The following is a 17,446-nucleotide window of genomic DNA, read 5'->3' as shown; positions in this document are numbered from 1 at the left end:
CCAAGAACATGGCTCATGAACTGTGCATTGCCATGAGTGTCATAGTGTTTAGCCTCACTGCATGTTTCCCCCACCACTACAGCACGCTGTCTGAGATTGAGAAGGGGGAAACTATAAATGCACTGCATTTAAATGATAGTGCAGTTGCACAGTGTGTTATTTAGTTTTATATTTCTTAAGTTTTCAGTATCATTTAATTATTTTTTGACACACTGAAGGCAAAATATGATTTTTATCTGGTGCAAATTGTCGGCATACAGGCAGTTGCAAACAAATTCACAGATCTTCACACTCGAGCTGCCATGAAATCGTGATTTAGTTTCGTAATCGAAAAAACGTCTTTCACCCAAATACATCGATTAAAATATCCCCGCTGAAATGTAGGCTCAAGATGGCTTGCCATGAAGAGCAAAAAGCAGGTGTAAGAAAATCTTCAATACACTGCTGTGCTGTGAGACTGCTGCGGTGACAACCAAAGGGGTTCTACTATGAAATGAAATGGCTCCACAGACCATCACTCCTGCTTGTTGGGCCTTATGGTGGGTGACAGTCATGTTGGTGTCCCACCGCTGTCTGGGGCATCCCCAGACAAGACTTTGCTGGTCATCAGAGCTCAGTTCAAAGTGAGACTCATCACTGAAGACAATTCTACCCCAGTAAATGGCATTCCAGGCTGAAGAGATGTCTGAAGAAGTGGATGAAGTTGAAATACCATACTGACTGTCACCCACCTTTCAACCCGGCGGCCAGGAGTGATGATCTGGGGTGCCTTTTCTTTCTACAGCAGGACCCCTTTGGTTGTCATCTGCGGTACCTGTACAGCATAGCGGTACATCAACAATATTCTAAGCCTCCTTTTATTCCCCTTCACGACAAGCTACCTTGTCTTCCGAATACAAGGATTGCTAGCTCAGCATTTCAAGGCGCAGAGCAATACCTCTTGGTGGAGAATTTGGAAAAACTAGTCATTGTAAATTGTTTTCAAATAAAATAAAAAAAGCATCCCAACAAAAAATTGTGTAGGAAATTCGTAGCCTAAGTTATATTACAAGAAAATAAGTATATTCTGGGCGAAAGTTGAAGGGGGGGGGGGGGGGGCGTGCAGGGTGCAGTCAGCTCGGACAACTTCAGGCAGCCCACTAAAAGAATCTGTAAGAAACAAGCAAACTATAGAATTTAATGTCATCACATAACACTTGTGCTCTCCACAAACCCGTACCCAGTGTTCAGTATCTGAACTGGTTTTGATAACTGAGTACCACCTGGATGACCTTTACCATTTAAGCTATTGCTAAAATTTTGAGGTTTTTTTTTTTTTTTTTTTTAGGGAATGCATTGCCTTATAGGTGAAATTTTTGTTGAGTAAATCCAAGTGTGTTTTTATACACTGATTGTATTTAATGTTGTTTGTAACAATGTTTACCATACCACTGCCTTGTGAAATGCTGAAATATTGCAACCCCAGAGTTCTACCTGTCTCTAAATGACTACTCCAGTGTCAACAGTAAGTTGTTATGGTAATGTAATTAATGTTATTATTGTAGTGTGTACATATTTTTAACCTACAATAACGCTAATGGATTAATCAAAATCGGTTTTCCTCTTCTTTCTTGTTACAAACTTACCCATAATTATAAACTATTATAACAGCACACCGTTAAAAACAGTTAACAGCAGTACTTACATTAAATTAAACTTCAAGTAAGAGCTGCACTGATTAACAAAACAACTACTGGATTCAAGTATAGTCATCAATTTACAATGGTTGGTCTTAGTTAAAGTAGGGATAGGTAATAGCTTATAGTCCTATCAGTATAAAGATATTTAAGCCTGTTGATAGCCTTGTTAACTGTCAATAGTGAGTATTCCTTTTTTGTCGTATGATTGAACATGAAAATACAAGGACATTAAAAACCTTCGATTTGAAAGTATGTACAGTCCCCAGTTGGTGTGCCATTCAGGTAGAATCCCCATGGGCATTGAGGCAATCATTCTACTGAGACACCAGGTTGAAGATAGCTATTTGGTGAAATGTTGTGTCCTGCTATTTGAAGAAGTCTTTAACTGCATGCTGCATATCCTCATCCGACAGGAAACGTTGACCCTTCTGCGTCTTTTTTAAGGGACGAAGGTTTGACAATCTCATTGAAAATGGTCAGAACTATAGAGCAGATGCTCAAATGTCTTCCACTTGAATTGACGTAATGCCTGCGTTATGACATTTGCAATATGGGATGTGTGGTGTCATGGGCCAGCTGTGTTCCTTACTGCACCATTCCACAATGGTGGTTTCAAACAGACTTGCCTCACCGTATACTTTCTGCATTCTCCAATGGATGTCTACCCATGTTTGTCCTTCCATAACCAGAGTAAGAATAACAGCACATTGGTCCTGTTTAGACATGTTTGGTAATAATGTCCCCATAATTAATCTTTCCTCGTTTACCCCATGCCCATCATAAAGACATGAATGCCACACTGATCCATTGCCCACATGTCAGTGGGCATACACCCGCATCATTGTTGCACTATGTTACATATACACTGCACCAATGCCCTCTAACTGAAACTTTGATTGTCCCATGAATCTTTCAATTTGAGTACACTACAAGTAAGTCGTGTGTAATTTCATGTAGGTGACGGGAGAGAGCTGGACCCTCTGGATCCCTCCCTCCCTCTACCCCCACCCCCCACACCCTTCCCTTCCCTTCCCTTCCCTTTGGCTACGTCCTTGCTTCCATACAAAAAAAATTCACTCCCGTAGTGAGTGACCACAAGTGGGCAAAAAATCCACGATGTTGAAGTTCTTACTAAGTCCTTCACAGACAGGCTATCACCCAGGCCTAGTTCAATGACAGATTACCAGCGCCATTCCTCACTCACCTGTAGTCTGACCACCCCTAAGAACCAGCTGCAAAAGAGAACCCCTTTCATGACCTAACATTGTACTGGACTGGAACAACTAAACCCTACCCTTTGCCAGCTCTTTGACTGTTTAGCATGATATTTGGAATTGAGGAACATCGTATCTACAATCTTCCCAACCCTCCAGAAGTGGTCTTTGTCTGTCATGCAATCTATGCAATGTTCTTCAGTCTGTTTGTTCAAAATTACTTTAGGATTAACACTTCACCAACAGCACATGGAGATGCCGAGCAGAATTGCCACCCCCTGTACAGATCTCCCACATAATCTGACATGTCATTCAGTTTGCTTGAACTCTCAAACTACTCATTTTATAAATACGGAACTTGCATCATTGTGTTCTGGAAGAGCTGCAGTATGCTTTCACTTTAGTTTTTATTTGTGGCAACAAATTAGACTGTATGTAGACAGTTTACAAAAATGCATTGTCTGATGGTGTTGCCGATTTTTCGACATCCAAGAAACTTTTTTGTTATTGAAGTTATGTAAACCTATTAAAAGAATGAAATCTTGAAAATACATCAAATTTTCATCTACTCCAATTCAGAACTCACTCTGAGTTATCTAACATGACATAATTTCAGTTAAATATGTCCCTCAGTGGTGTGCTTCGTACTAAGCGGTCACCTATATGGTATCGTAAAAAGAAACAAATTGCTTGGTTGATAATTAACCTGTTATTAACATTTTTGATCCATCATATTTATTTGTAACATGACAAAAGTATAAGATTTATTCATTTGTATCACATTGAGAAAATGTGTCATAAAAATGGCAACCAGTATTGGGAGAAAGATCAAAAGTGGTATAAAAAAAGACATTATTTCAGTAGTGCAACTGCCAACAATGCCTTTATAGGAAATAGACAACACACACACACGCATGATCAGCAGCCAGAGATTCTGGTCACGTGTGTGTGTGTGTGTGTGTGTGTGTGTGTGTGTGTGTGTGTGTTTTTTGATAGCTTACTGACTGAAATTCTTTTTGTTGTGCCAGTCTGTGATTCAGCATGTCCGCTATATTGTGAGTAGCAACTATCCTTTTTTGTAAAATTTATTTTGTACAGTATGGACAGAATTCTTGAGAAAGGCTTCATTTGCAGTTAGTTAAAATTTCAGAGCTTACAAAAATGTTATTTTGTTATGTAGCTGTTGCACACTTCAAACATACAGCTGAATCTGTCTGTACTCCATTTCTATGGTGATAAAGAGAAAAAACTCCACTGACATCACTCTCGTCGCTAGACAGATGCTTGTAGTATCACTATGACTGACACTGTTGTTATTTAAAGAAAGAATCTTCTCCTCCACTACATTTTCCAAAACAGCTCCGTTCTTTAATGCTCTCTGAAAGTTTGTTGACCTCCTTCCAGTCTTGACAGACAATATTCCTAACAGCTTGTTTCATGAGTGCTTAGACTACAGAAAGGGCAAATTTATTATTATTTTTGGCAAATTAAAATTGGATGCATATTAACACTCGGGTTGAAATGACAGTGGTGAAGTGGAAGCCTAGCGATTGTAAGCCCATATGTTTTTGCCAGTCAGTCATTTCCTCCTGTTTCTTTGCCATGGTAAGTGCCTAGTCAACAACAACAAAAACAGTAGCATCTAGAACAATAGCCAGATTTTGAATTAGCAATCCTACGAACCACTTTGTAAACACAGTGTGGTTCATTTATTCATGATAATTTCCTGTCTCCTGTGATTTAAAAAGCAGGAGACCATTCGAGAGACATTCAGATCTGTACCCTCTGCCATTGCCATTGTTCCGTTTGTTGTGTCATTTGCCCAGCCATGTGTGACAACATGACCAGAATGACCCACATCTCATTAATCCACACTACTACTTCATTTTTCATGCCACAGATCTCTCTTAAAAATCAGTATCGGCATGCAGCTATATTGTCGCTCTTCATCAACTGCTTATGGCCACAGAAGTATCTACAGCAAAATACTAGATCATGTAATACTGTGACTACCTTGAAGAAAAACTATTCCAGCTTACCTTTGGGGCACAGGAAATCTGGATCATACTGTTCTCAACATGCAGCAACAATGTATAACACACCAACATTAGGGAACAAACTCCACCTTCGCCAAAATTACAGCAACGCAAAGCAAATCAACCTAGCAAGAATACAAACAAAAAACCTCAGTGTAATCTGGCAAATCAGCCACAAACATTCTGGCAAAGCAGCCACAAACATGATGAAATTCAAAATGTTGACACTTAAAGCATCTTCAGGTGTTTTGGGTGATGGGTGTACTGATGAAGAGTCAGTAACGACTGAAAATACAATCCCTTTCTGGGTGTCGGATATTCCTTTCTGTTATATTAATTATAAACATGACAACAAATCACATAATCAACAAATGAATGTGCATTGGTAATCCTTTTACCCATACAGCATTTTCCCGAAAAAATTTCAAGCTTCAATGTTTTTCCAGCTTCCTTTTATTTCTCAAAAATTTACTTGCCATTCTTCACAATAGCATTTTTGTTTGTGTTTAGAGCTGTAGCTGTTCTCTCGAGTAAATTGTTAATGGGGAGCACCTGGCCACCATGAAGTTTTTCAGTCTCAAAGTGGCCCTGTAACATGCAAACCATTTTTGTAGACTGATATTGTGCAGCAGTCCCCTTGCCAAGAGAACAACACAGAGCTTTTTGACTCGTAACATTTAAGAAAGCTGTTTCCGACATTGTTCAGTATCGAACAACAGTAACAACAAATAAAATAATAGTTCCTGCAACAGTAAAAATGGCAACAAACAAATAACAGGGTGTGACAAAAAATAGGACAACAAGTTGTTTGATACTCAAACTCGGTGCAAGCAGAAAGTGTTGTGTTGTTGGGGATGAAAGTTTGGCAATGTCAGGCTGTTGCCGCAGTGTTACAGGTATTGTGGGATTGGTGGAATGCAGTCTTTGCCTTCTGTCCTCCCATATGGACAAACAGCAGGTGCCCATCAGCTCGCTTGCACAGAAAATGGACATAAATTATCCCTTTCACAGTTTTCAAGCGAAAGGCTTAACTGCTGTCAGAAGTGTTTCCAAAATCTGTAATTGCATGAGCAAATGAAACTGGGTGGTACTTAGGACACGGTACTGGAATGGATTGGGCTCGTGTGGAATTGTCACACTGGCGCAATGCTTGGTTTACGCCATCTGCTGGTGTTATTTTTGTACACAGGCCATACGACACCTGCACTAAAAAGAAAATTAGTAGAAAGCAAAGTGGACTTGGCAGTAATTCCAGGCGGGATGCTGTCAGTTCACAACCACTTGGTATCTCTTTGAATAAACCGTAATAGGGTCGAGCTTAAACATTTGTACATGGGTACATGGACTGGCTTTCGAAAAATGACAGGCAACTGACACAAACAGAAAGTGTGATGTGGTTTATGAAGAACTGAGCAATAAGGAATTATCTAATTTATATTTTAAACATTTCATAAAATTTGTGTTAAAAGCCTAATAAAATTTTGTTTCATATTTCTGCTTTTAATTTCATAAGCATTCTTAAATTTTAAGTGTTGCTATTCATACATTTGAAGTCTTCGCTAAAAAACTACTAAGTAGGCCCAATACGCAAGCATGTTTTTACCTCAATATGACAGATGCTGTGTCTTGGATGTTTTTCTACCAGTGACTAGAAGTGGTTCCTATGAGTCTACAACTACATCTACATCCATACTCTGCAAGCCACCTGACGGTGTGTGGCGGAGGGTACCCTGAGTACCTCTATCAGTTCTCCCTTCTATTCCAGTCTCGTATTGTTCGTGGAAAGAAGGCTTGTCGGTATGCTTCTGTGTGGGCTCTAATCTCACTGATTTTATCCTCGTGGTCTCTTCGCGAGATATACGTAGGAGGGAGCAATATACTGCTTGACTCTTCGGTGAAGGTATGTTCTCGAAACTTTAACAAAAGCCCGTACCGAGCTACTGAGCGTCTCTCCTGCACAGTCTTCCACTGCAGTTTATCTATCATCTCCGTAACGCTTTCGCGATTACTAAATTATCCTGTAACGAAGCGCACTGCTCTCTGTTGGATCTTCTCTATCTCCTCTATCAAGCCTATCTGGTACGGAGCAGTATTCGAGCAGTGGGCGAACAAGCGTACTGTAACCTACTTCCTTTGTTTTCGGATTGCATTTCCTTAGGATTCTTCCAATGAATCTCAGTCTGGCATTTGCTTTACCGACGATCAACTTTATATGATCATTCCATTTTAAATTACTCCTAATGCGTACTCCCTGATAATTTATGGAATTAACTGCTTCCAGTTGCTGACCTGCTATTTTGTAGCTAAATGATAAGGGATCTAACTTTCTTTGTATTCGCAGCACATTACACTTGTCTACATTGAAATTCAATTGCCATTCCCTGCACCATGCATCAATTCGCTGCAGATCCTCCTGCATTTCAGTACAATTTTCCATTGTTACAACCTCTCAATACACCACAGCATCATCTGCAGAAAGCCTCAGTGAACTTCCGATGTCATCCACCAGGTCATTTATGTATATTGTGAATAGCAACGGTCCTATGACACTCCCCTGCGACACACCTTAAATCACTTTACTTCGGAAGACTTCTCTCCATTGGGAATGACATGCTGTGTTCTGTTATCTAGGAACTCCTCAATCCAATCACACAATTGGTCCGATAGTCCGTATGCTCTTTGTTCATTAAACAACTGTGGAGAACTGTGTCAAACGCCTTGCGGAAGTCAAGAAACACGGCATCTACCTGTGAACCCGTGTCTATGGCCCTCTTGAGTCTCGTGGACGAATAGCGCGAGCTGGGTTTCACATGACCGTCTTTTTCAAAACCCATGCTGATTCCTACAGAGTAGATTTCTAGTCTCCAGAAAAGTCATTATACTCGAACATAATACGTGTTCCAAAATTCTACAACTGATCGACATTAGAGATATAGGTCAATAGTTCTGCACATCTGTTCGACGTCCCTTCTTGAAAACGGGGATGACCTGTGCCCTTTTCCAATCCTTTGGAACGCTTCGCTCTTCTAGAGGCCTACGGTACACCGCTGCAAGAAGGGGGGCAAGTTCCTTTGCGTACTCTGTGTAAAATCGAACTGGTATCCCATCAGGTCCAGCGGCCTTCCCTCTTTTGAGCGATTTTAATTCTTTCTCTATCCCTCAGTCGTCTATTTTGATATCTACCATTTTGTCATCTGTGCGAAAATCTAGAGAAGGAACTACAGTGCAGTCTTCCTCTGTGAAACAGCTTTGGAAGAAGACATTTAGTATTTCGGCCTTTAGTCTGTCATCCTCTGTTTCAGTACCATTTTGGTCACAGAGTGTCTCGACATTTTGTTTTGATCCATCTACCGCTTTGACATAGGACCAAAATTTCTTAGGATTTTCTGCCAAGTAGTACATAGAACTTTACTTTCGAATTCATTGAACGCCTCTCGTATAGCCCTCCTCACACTAAATTTCCCTTCGCGTAATTTTTGTTTGTCTGCAAGGCTTTGGCTATGTTTATGTTTATGTTTGCTGTGAAGTTCCCTTTGCTTCCGCAGCAGTTTTCTAACTCGGTTGTTGTACCACGGTGGCTCTTTTCCATCTCTTACGATCTTGCTTGTCACATACTCATCTAACGCATATTGTACGATGGTTTTGAACTTTGTCCACTGATCCTCAACACTATCTGTACTTGAGACAAAACTTTTGTGTTGAGCCATCAAGTACTCTGAAATCTGCTTTTTGTCACTTTTGCTAAACAGAAAAATCATCCTACCTTTTTTAATATTTCTATTTACGGCTGAAATCATCGATGCAGTAACCGTTTTATGATCGCTGATTCCCTGTTCTGCATTAACTGATTCAAATAGTTCGGGTCTGTTTGTCACCAGAAGGTCTAATATGTTATCGCCACGAGTCGGTTCTCTGTTTAACTGCTCAAGGTAGTTTTCAGATAACGCACTTAAAAAAATTTCACTGGATTCTTTTTCCCTGCCACTCGTTATGAACGTTTGAGTCTCCCAGTCTATATCCCGCAAATTAAAATCTCCACCCAGAACTATAACATGGTGGGGAAATCTACTCGAAATATTTTCCAAATTGATCTTCAGGTGCTCAGCCACAACAGCTGCTGAGCCCGGGGGCCTATAGAGACATCCAATTACCATGTCTAAGCCTGCTTTAACTGTGACCTTCACCCAAATCATTTCACAATTCGGTTCTCAGTGAATTTCCTTCGATACTATTACACTTCTTATCGCTATACACAAGCCTCCCCCTTCACTGTCCAGCCTATCTTTGCGGTATACATTCCAATCTGAGTTTAGGATTTCATTACTGTTTACATCTGGTTTCAGCCAACTTTCTGTCCCTAGTACTATATGGGCGTTGTGACCGTTTATTAATGAGAGCAGTTCTGGGACCTTTCTATAGACGCTCCTGCAGTTTACTATTAGCACATTAATATTGTTATTCCCTGTTGCATTTTGCCTACTCCTACCTTGCCGCGTCTCAGGAGGCGTCTTGTCGGGCCTAGGGAGGGAGTTCTCTAACCTAAAAAACCCCCATGTGCACTCCACACGTACTCCGCTACCCTTGTAGCCGCTTCCGGCCTATTCAGGGGGACGCTACATTTCTCCACCCGATAGCGGAGGTCGAGAAATTTGCACCCCAGCTCTCCGCAGAATCGTCTGAGCCTCTGGTTTAAGCCTTCCACTCGGCTCCAAACTTACTCTGTTCGCCATAAGAATAATACAGATGCAAACATTACGCCATATATTCTTCCGTGTTCACTGTTACTGCATTTAAATCCTATCCATGTTACAAACTCGAATGGGACAATGGCAGACATGGAAGAATTTACGTATCATGCAAGGTTTACATTTGTACTATTCTTATGTTGAATAGTGATACAGCAGAAATGAGGCATGACAAATAATATCGATTTTTAAATCTCCTGCGACTATAAATTCTGTACAGACAGAAACGTTGAAGTGAAAGGATCAGAGATGTCTAGGAGAAGGGGTAGATTTCGGGAAAGTCACCCAGAACTGCGGATCAGGGGAGATGGGAGGAGAAGGAAACACTGATTGGTGGGGACTGCATCGGACAAGATTTGAAAGCCTGAGAGCTTAAAGGTGGAAGAAGGGTAATATGCAGACAGAGATTACTGCTTAAACATCATGAATGAGTTAATAAGAGTGAAAAGCTAAGTGCATTATACTTTACAGAGGTGAGAGGGGGCGGTGAAAAATAGATGAAAGATTTGGAGAACTAAATTGGAGTGAAGCAAAGAGTAGTGTGGTGTTTCAAGGAAGTGAGCAACACGTGAATATTGATATCTGTGATGTGCACCAGTGGTAACTTCGAATTTTGTTCTGGAAAGCAACAGACCAGCTCTTAGCAAAGTCGAAATGAACAACTAATGTGTCAGTATTCTGGGATGTGGCTGATTTTACTTCTGCTATGGCCTGTCTCTGAATCCTCCAGATATGATGATGTCATTCCTTTCATGACCCAGTGCCTAACCTCTGTAACCAACCTCTCTGGCTCTACTGTGTTCTTCACCAGGTCTTCTCCCTTCCAAAATGCATAGTTGACTTCATTGTCAATATCCTGAAGGTGTAATGCTTCATCAGTCATCACTTCAACACCCGGGTACATTGCACACTCCTGCAACCAGCATGTGGGAAAATTAACAGAAATTTCGTATTATCGTCTTAAATTTGCAAGTTGAGGGAAGCCCATTAGTGTGCGGGTTCTACTAAATTTTGACCCCACTAAGAGGAGCCTTAAATGCAAAACATCTGCCAGGTCTCCAGTTCTCTCTCTCTCGCCCGCTCTGTACAGTTTTAAGAGTTACTTACAAAATATACATTTTTCAAAGGGTTGTACCATTTACAAAAATTAAGGTAAAATGAAAATACTTTGTTTCTTAACACTTATTACATATAGGTCAAATATATATATTTTTCCTAGAGAAATTCATCACCATGAGTTGACATGGCCTGTATGATTTGAGATGAAATCACCCATAAGTGATTCCATGTGCTGATTTTGTGTAATTTTTTACAACCACTCCCTGCAATGCTTGACTATCTCTGTCCATCAGTACATGAGGTATGCCTGGTTTTGGTTTAGCTGTGGTTGTTCTTTCACATTCCCACTTAACGAAATCACCAACAGTCAAATTGTGCAGCTCTTGAAGGGCTGAGATGTCTCTCGTGGATTTGTTACCCAGATGACATGGAACGACTAGTCCACATTTGTGGTCACTGAGCTCTCCTGACTGTCAATTTTTACTGTTATGCATCTGTACTCACAACACAATACTCATATCAGCGGGTCACCCTCTCATGAGATCTAGTGATCAATTCCGCTTTACATGGGGGTGACCGGATACTTTTGATCAGGTAGTGTAGATGTGAAAAAGTGGGTGAATGCAACAACGCCACTCAAATGTAAATAAAAAGTATGGCTGCCATTATAAAGGTTCCAATTTTCCAGTTTTGCTACCTGCTGTAATTCTTGGCAATTTTTTTGTAGTTACTGGGAGATGAAGAAGCTTGCACAGGATAGAGTAGCGTGGAGAGCTGCATCAAACCAGTCTCAGGACTGAAGACCACAACAACAACACTGTTACAGTTCAGGATCTGTGTTGATATGCAGCCTAAGTTTTATTATTATTATTATTATTAGGTAGCTCTGACAGAAACAAATACCATTTTTTTACAGATTCTAAACATTACAGTTGTAAATTTCTTGGACATTAATTTGTATTTCAGATGCTGATAGTAGGCGGTATTGACCGTGTTTATGAAATTGGAAGGCAGTTTAGAAATGAAGGTATTGATCTAACACACAACCCAGAATTTACTACATGTGAATTCTATATGGCTTATGCAGACTACAATGATTTAATGCTCATTACGGAGAGCATGGTATCAGGTATGTAGAGATTTTGTTGTTTGCTGTTATTTTTATGATCATTATGCAAGGAAAATATTCCTGCCGGTGATTTCCACTTTCTCACGTACATTATAAGCAGTGGAAATACGTGCAAACGTTTTATTGCAATGACTTAATTTCCAGAATATTTTCTTCTCTAATATTCTAAGGTCTGTTTTAATATGACTTGACAGTTAACATGCTGAAATTGTGTGTGCACGAAATAAGTGTTGGCTCATATTCTTCAGATACCTGACTTAGGCAACAAATTTAAGTGTTGCTTCAACACTTCAGCAGCATAAAAATTGCAAGTTTCTGAATTGCAAATGGAAAATAGTTGGAAATGGCATTAAAATATAAAATTTCTTTGTTTGAATTCCAGTCAGATCACAGACATTGTTGTCAGACCATTGTTGTAGAAAACAGAGCTTAAAAATGTGATAAAATGTGTCTTGTTATAACAGGAAAGTATTCAAAAATGATTAAGCCAATGTGGCATCATCATAGGAAATGAACAAAGTTATAATTTTGCATTGTTGAAAGGTATGGAAAAACAGTGAAATTTAGGCCACAGTGCAGGGATAATAATAATATCAATGGTACTGCTGTTGAGTTGCGACACAAAGAACTCATCAGATGTCACTAATGTACACACTTGTGACAAACATGTATGTAAAATTAACTGAAAACATACGGTTGGATAAAAAACTTAACTAAAAGAGTTAAAAGTTGTGACAGTAATAAAGTTAAGTACATAAAACTAGGTAAATGAAAATGAGTTTTAAATTGTTAATAAGAAAATGGGTAAGAATAAAATTATTTTTTAAATTACTAAAAACAAGGTGGTTGAGAATGTGTGATGTTAAAAAGCTCTCTCTGTAACTTTAGGTAACAGTAATCATATAGCCATGCATTGGGGTCAAGGAGCTAACAAAGTTATACAAAAACGGTAAAAAAGAAAAGCCGAACAAACATGATGTAAGATTTCCTCTTCTTGATGCAACTTATCGCGAGGTCTTGAAGGGCCCTCTGGCAGTTGTGTTCCTTCAGACAGTACTTGCCTGTGCTGTATTCTGACAACCAAGTCAGCAGAGCTTACTGGTGTCTTATTCCAGTCTTACATTTTGTTCATTTGGCTTCTTTTTATTATTTACAGGGTGCATATGCCCCGGGAAATTTGGGAAAACCTGGAAATTTTTTAGAATTCTGGACTTTTTCATTGTTTTAGTTTTGAGTTAAATTTTTGTAATTTTGACAATAAGGACTGATATTCTAACAAAGAATTGTATGTTAGCCTACTAGTGCAAAATAATTCTGCAACAAGAAAACATAAAGGAGAGAAGAACACCAATATGAAACTTAAGTTACAAAGAAAATGCTCCGTTTACAACATAACACAGTAAGCACACAAGGGTCCACTGTCAGCAAAATGTGTCAAAGGGTGTTAGTGTGAAGACTATGCAGTAATTTGTAAAAACAAACAGCTTTTGATGACCAAGGTGTCACAACTGTTTAAATCAGGTTCATTTGAGAAGTTGCATAGGGACAGCACTTTCTCCTGCTTCTCATTACTTAAAGTGTGGCTGTTAGATGTGTAAGCAGTAACTGCAGTCAGCTACGTGCTACCTAGAAAAATCTTTCTGGTGCATCCAACCTAACACATTTGCAGATGTGCAGAGCAGTCAGAGTTGTAGTGGGAAGTAGTCCCCACATGGCCTGCATTTACATTTCGTGATTTTGCTGTTCTCACTTCGTTTATAGCAACCATGTCAAATGGAAACAAAATGGTTTTCTGTGGCTGGGAGCTATGAAATTAATTACAGGGTCTATAAAACCTGGGAGATCCGGGGAAAACTCGGGAATTTTTTCGTCCGGGAAAAACCCGGGAATTTGTTAAATTTTTATGATTTTGACTGGTAAGAACCAATACTCTAACAAAGAATATTATTGTATCTCGCTTCTGTACAATAATACTGCAGCAACAAAACATGAACGAGTAATAAAAAAATAAATAAAAAAAACTTAAATTGCAAAGGAAATGCGCCATACACAACAACAAAACACAGTGTTCATACAAGCGTGTGCCAACAGCAAAGTGTGCAAAGGCTTTATGTAGAATATGCAATGCTTCCTAACAACAAATTGCCTCCGATGAGCGTGACGTGACAGCTGTTGTAAATAGATTCATTTGAGCTGTTGCAGGCAGGCTCTTGCACATGCTCAGTTGAGTTGCGTATGAGCAGTACCTTCTCCCGCTTCTGGCTAACAGATGTGTGGCTGGAGGCCTCTGCCTGATATCGTAGATCCAGGGCTGACGCACAGAGCAGTCTGAGTTGTAGTGGGGAGGTGGGTAGTCTCCACGTGACCTGCATTTACGTTTAGTGACTGTGCTATTTCCTTTCTGTTTATTGCTCTCACGTCAAATGAAAGCAAAACTGATTTCTGTGGCTGGGAGCTATCAAGTGAATTAAAAAACATTCACATAATTATGGGAGGCTAACATATGTTATTAGTTTGATTTTGTTTTATTTCCACCTTTGTGACAGTCAAGGATTAATCGCCTTGCAGAACAATGAAGTTATTTTTGTCGGTTTGCTGAAGAAATTTGGTTTTTATTAACCTTATCTGCAGAGGCCGTCAATTTATTTGAAACAAAGTGTTTAATTTTGCACTGTTGGCTACTTTCAACTGTTCGCTTCATTTTCCATCCTCTAGCTCGTATCGAATTATGCCATAATAAAGAACCAAACATGAGATAATTCAGTACTGGTACTCAAGAAAATTTACATCCGTATCTGGACATACGAATGTGCACTAAATAAGCTGAATTATGCATTTTAGCATGGTTCATGAAATTCCGATGCTCTTGAAGTATCCTCTGATGTCTTGTTTCTTTCATGTCATAATGCAAGATCTTTTAATGTTTACATGTTCGAACATACGGACTTCCAGCGTCATCGTAGCTGCGCAAGCGCAGTGACGCCTGTGGGCGCTCTCTGGCAACTGCTGAAACGAACCAATGTCTAACAAGTCACGGGAAAATATTGTGAATGGTGGTTTGAAAATCGTTACTTTCAAAGTAAATATCCTTTTACGCAAGTTGAACTATGTGCGAGAATGTACGATGAACTTCGTAAATCACAGAGCGTTTGACTCATTTAAAAATCAGCTCTTTGAGGACAACCATCTTGAAGAATTTCGAGCCCAGAAGATCAGACATTTATGTCGTTACTAAAAATTTTACTGGTACATTTGTGTGATATATCTTAAAATGTAACTCGCACAAAAAGATCAACATTATATGTGGAAGCTTAGCTTGTCTTGCAGCTTATTAATCTTAGAGACCAGTATTACACGGTGAAGCTTGTGTTTTTCTTGTAGCAACACCATGTATATTAACTTAAACCATTAATTTTTCTTATTTGTGTGTTCGTACTACTTAAGACTGATCTTGCTATTGGTTGATTACGTCACATATTCTATGCTGTAATCAACTGGCTAGATCGCATGCCATAGCTATGACTGGCTTAGAAAAGCGCCTCGCAATCTCTATTTCAATGCTTTGGAAAGTAACATGTGATGTTTGGTAGAATTCTAATTTATATCTTAGTAACACGAAAAAATGCAGCATATATGTTGCTGTACATCAAAGATCTTTCCAGAACGTGTTTTTCCCCGAGTTTCGTTTTCTGAAGTGCTGGGAAATTCTACGTCAATGTAGAAAACCCTAAACATTCTAAGGATTGATAAGTTTCAAGAGCCGAGGAAATGTATACTGTCACTTAACACAAAAAAAGTGTATTTTCACGTGGGAAAAGTGTATTTTCAACCAGGTAATCCGGGAAAAATACGGGAATTTTTTTCCTTGTCCATGTATACACCCTGAATTAAAATGCACTCACATAATTGCAAAAGACTAAAATATGTTATTAATTTCAATTATCTGAATTTATTGTACTTCCACACTATTGGTAATAGAGCAGTAATCACTTAACAGAACAATGAAGGTATTTTTGACAGTTTGGTAAATAAATTTCACTTTTATTATCTTTACCACAGAGGCAGCCCATTTATTGGAAAGTAAATGTTTCATTCCGTACTATTAATTAGTTTGAACTGTTCACTGAATCTCAAGTGCACATTTTCATCTTTCGTATGATACAACAAAGAACAAAACATGAGATAATGCATTAATGGTACTCAAAGAAAATTGTGTACCCAAAAACCACACACAAATGTTTTAGCAGAATTTTTCAATCTGCCTTCTGTGAAACACAATGTTATTTGATCACAAGACATCAGTCACCATTGACTGGTACCTCCTCTAGGCTTGACGTTTTGTTCTTAATTTGTGTTGTGTATGTCTTAAGTCTTCAGAACACCATTCTTCAGTAAGATACAGTTTCTGGACTTCATAAGCAACCTGGTTAATTTCTATACAATTTGAAAAAGTCAAGGACAAACTTATTGTTCTTAGTTCTGGTTTATGCCAACAATTTTTTTTTTATTTAGGCAAGACATTTTTATTCCCTCTTACTAGCATGACTGTAAATTTGATTGGAAATGCTACATAACAGTATTGTAGAGTATGAATTTAAAAAAAAAAAAAAAAATTATATGCTAAAGTCACCACATAGCAAAATATTAGGGTACTTTGAGTTGTAGAGTCTAGTTTTGAAATGAATATTATGCCAAGGACTGGCTTTCTAACTTTGCGTCCCTTATCTGAATAGGATATGATAAAACAATTGCCATAAGTACAGTAACTCTGCATGTCCCCTACAAACAATATGCTGCACATGGTCACATAATGCACCTCTATGCATGAAATTGTAAACAGAAGTACAACGAAAAACTTATAAATAAAGCAAATATCAAGCACGGGCTTCCTTCAGCATCGTATCTGCACAAGCACGGTAACATTTGTCCTCTGGTGTACTTTGGCAACTGCTCAGACAAACCTATTTCTAACAGGTCGTGGGAACATATTGTGAATGGTGGTTTGAGAAGCATTACTTTCAAAGTTAATTTCCTTTTACACAAGATGAATTGTGTTACGTGTGAGAATGTGCAATAAATTTCTTCAATCACAGAGCATGTGACACTTTGAGGACCACCCACTTGGAACCCTATTTGTGTTTTTGCGCTACTTAACAGTGATGTTGCTTGTTGCTGATTACATCACATGTCCTATACTCTGAATATCTACTATCATTATCTTACAAGGTAATGTGACATGAACTATGATTGGCTCGCGAAAGCACATTCCAGTCTTGATTTCAGTACTTTGGAAACTAATGTGCTGAGTTTAGCGGAATTCATATTTATATTTTCGTAATACGAAACATGTTGTTCGTCAAAGATATTTCCAAAACACAAAACTTTTTCTATTCAATGGACTGATAAGTTTTACCATTCCAAGGGAAAGTATCCCATAATGTATCATGTAGAAAGTATATTTTCACCTGGGAAAAAAATGTGTTTTTAAGTGGGAAATCTGCGAATTTCTTTTCCTTGTCCTCATATATAACTTGTATTTAATCTTATCTTGTTAAGTCCTTAAACTTAATACTTGGATGTATTA

The 17,446-nt window shown here is 38.8% G+C and overlaps 1 protein-coding gene across 3 annotated transcripts in view; it reads left to right on the top strand.

The window, feature by feature from the left end:
- Window positions 1-17,446, top strand: part of LOC126322042 (lysine--tRNA ligase) — a 74,287-nt gene that overhangs the window by 15,637 nt on the left and 41,204 nt on the right. For all 3 annotated transcript variants that reach the window (XM_049994253.1, XM_049994252.1, XM_049994254.1), the window contains exon 6: window positions 11,700-11,862. In XM_049994253.1, the coding sequence (XP_049850210.1) occupies window positions 11,700-11,862 (163 nt within the window). The remainder of the gene's footprint in view (window positions 1-11,699; window positions 11,863-17,446) is intronic.

The sequence above is a fragment of the Schistocerca gregaria genome, chromosome 2, assembly GCF_023897955.1.
Source record: "Schistocerca gregaria isolate iqSchGreg1 chromosome 2, iqSchGreg1.2, whole genome shotgun sequence".
Lineage (NCBI taxonomy): Eukaryota > Metazoa > Arthropoda > Insecta > Orthoptera > Acrididae > Schistocerca > Schistocerca gregaria.
Note: the sequence above shows the minus strand (reverse complement) of the source record. Positions and strands in the feature narration are given on the sequence as shown.